General features: G+C 56.3%; 1 protein-coding gene across 1 annotated transcript; it reads right to left on the minus strand.

Moving 5' to 3' along the window:
• Nucleotides 1-385: 385 nt before the first annotated feature.
• Nucleotides 386-794, minus strand: GNI_206660 (hypothetical protein; the record flags this gene model as incomplete). The annotated part of the gene is made up of 1 exon (XM_011135494.1): nucleotides 386-794. A coding segment is annotated over one exon (409 nt), but the record flags the coding sequence as incomplete, so codon positions are not given.
• Between the last annotated feature and the right edge of the window lie 897 nt (nucleotides 795-1,691).

Here is a 1,691-nt window from a genome sequence, read left to right on the forward strand (position 1 = left end):
CATCGAAGGCCAAGCGGAGGTCGTGGAGGACNGAACGGAGTTGGGCCAGAGATACCTTCGCCAACGGAGTGTATATCGTGTACCAGATGGGGCCTCTGTTGCCACGCGGACTACGGTTACCAGTACTCGACATCCAGGTGTGAGTGTCTAAGCAGGACAAAGCGTACGAGAGAGCAAACGATAACACCAGGAACATCGTTGATGTCATCAGGGGGAGAGGGTGGCGCGTCTTCGAGAAAATCCCCGAGTACTCCGGCGTGAAGTTGCCTTCCTCCTCTATGTGCTTCTTGAGCGCTTCGGGGGCCGATTTGGTCACGTGATACCCAATGGTGCGGGCAGGTTCCACGATGGTACTATACCACTCGCGAATTGTCATTGCAACCACGGTCACTGTGGGTTCAATCGTCGTTCGGAAGTCGTCAGTAGCAGTCTCTGGGGAGAGGCCAACAACCGCAGTGTACTCCGTGGCATTCGAAGCACGGCGTCCTCTCACCTCACTGGGTCCAACGAGTGTCTCTGTGGCGGTAGTGGTCACTATGGCAGATCTCTCCGCCTCGTCAGGGCCGCGGTTGGGGGTTCCAGCAGTCGCGGAGTCGCTGTTCTCGTCCTCCGCTAAGGTGATGACCATCGCATTGATGAAAGAACAGGTGCTGAGTGCGGTTAGCACGACGCGGAAACCGGCCTCCCTCGTGTACATGACGTAACGGTCACGACGCTCTACAAGGTCCGAAAAGAACTCACGGATCGAGGTCAGGTTGGGCCTCTTAGCAACGGGCAGCGGTGCGGGAGCTCGTCTCTTGCGGGATCGTTCGGCGGGGTCTGCAACTTCCATCTCACTATCAGAGGACGACGAGGAATCTTCAGCTTCCACCATGTTATGAAGGCGCACTGGTGCATCTTCGGAAAACTGTAAGAATGACTCTTCGAAGTCGGTGTCATCACGGTTGAGAGAGTGAGACGGTCAGGATGAGGGCGAGGGCTGCGGGGGTCAGAGCGGAACTTGGGTCCCCATGGTCGTATGAGAGGATTCGGCCGACAAGACCTCTCCCGAGTGAACCGGGTGGCATCAGAGCACGAAACAGCGCAAGAATGGCGGCTAAGGTAGCGATCATCTCAGTCCTTGCTTGGCTAAACCGGAACTGAGTCGTTCTAGTCTGCTTTGGCAAGGCAAGAGCTGCTCAAGCATGTTCCAAGAGACTCAACTACTCGTCAACCATCTTCGTCTTTATCGTGACTCACTTCACCCTGGCTGCACCGAGGAAGGTTCCTTGCCCGAACACCTGCTACATCGCCTGGTGGCACACCAAGACGTTCTGCGCCTTCCGGGCCAACTGGCCACTCACCTACTCGCTACTCACTTCTCGACTCTCTCGACCGATGGGGTAGTACCCAGATTCATTCTCGGTGATGCGTTGGCATTCGAGCGATCATTGCTTCTCAGTCCGAGCGGTGACACAGGCCACATCATACTAAGGTTGCTAGAAGGCCGGTCCGTCACTCTAAGGGGTAGAGAGTACAGCCTTATCCAGAACCCCCGGGGACCAGAGATCATCAACCGGTTGGCTCGTGCTGCAGGCAACCTCCTACACTCGGGTCCGAAGTTTCGTCTTTCGCTTGAGGAGCATGTCGTCCTCTCTCGATTTCAGCGATTGGTCGAGCGCGGGATCGAACCGTGGACTTTCAGTTTATTG

The sequence above is a fragment of the Gregarina niphandrodes genome (genome assembly GCF_000223845.1).
Source record: "Gregarina niphandrodes unplaced genomic scaffold scaffold00126, whole genome shotgun sequence".
NCBI classification, from domain to species: Eukaryota; Apicomplexa; class Conoidasida; order Eugregarinorida; family Gregarinidae; genus Gregarina; species Gregarina niphandrodes.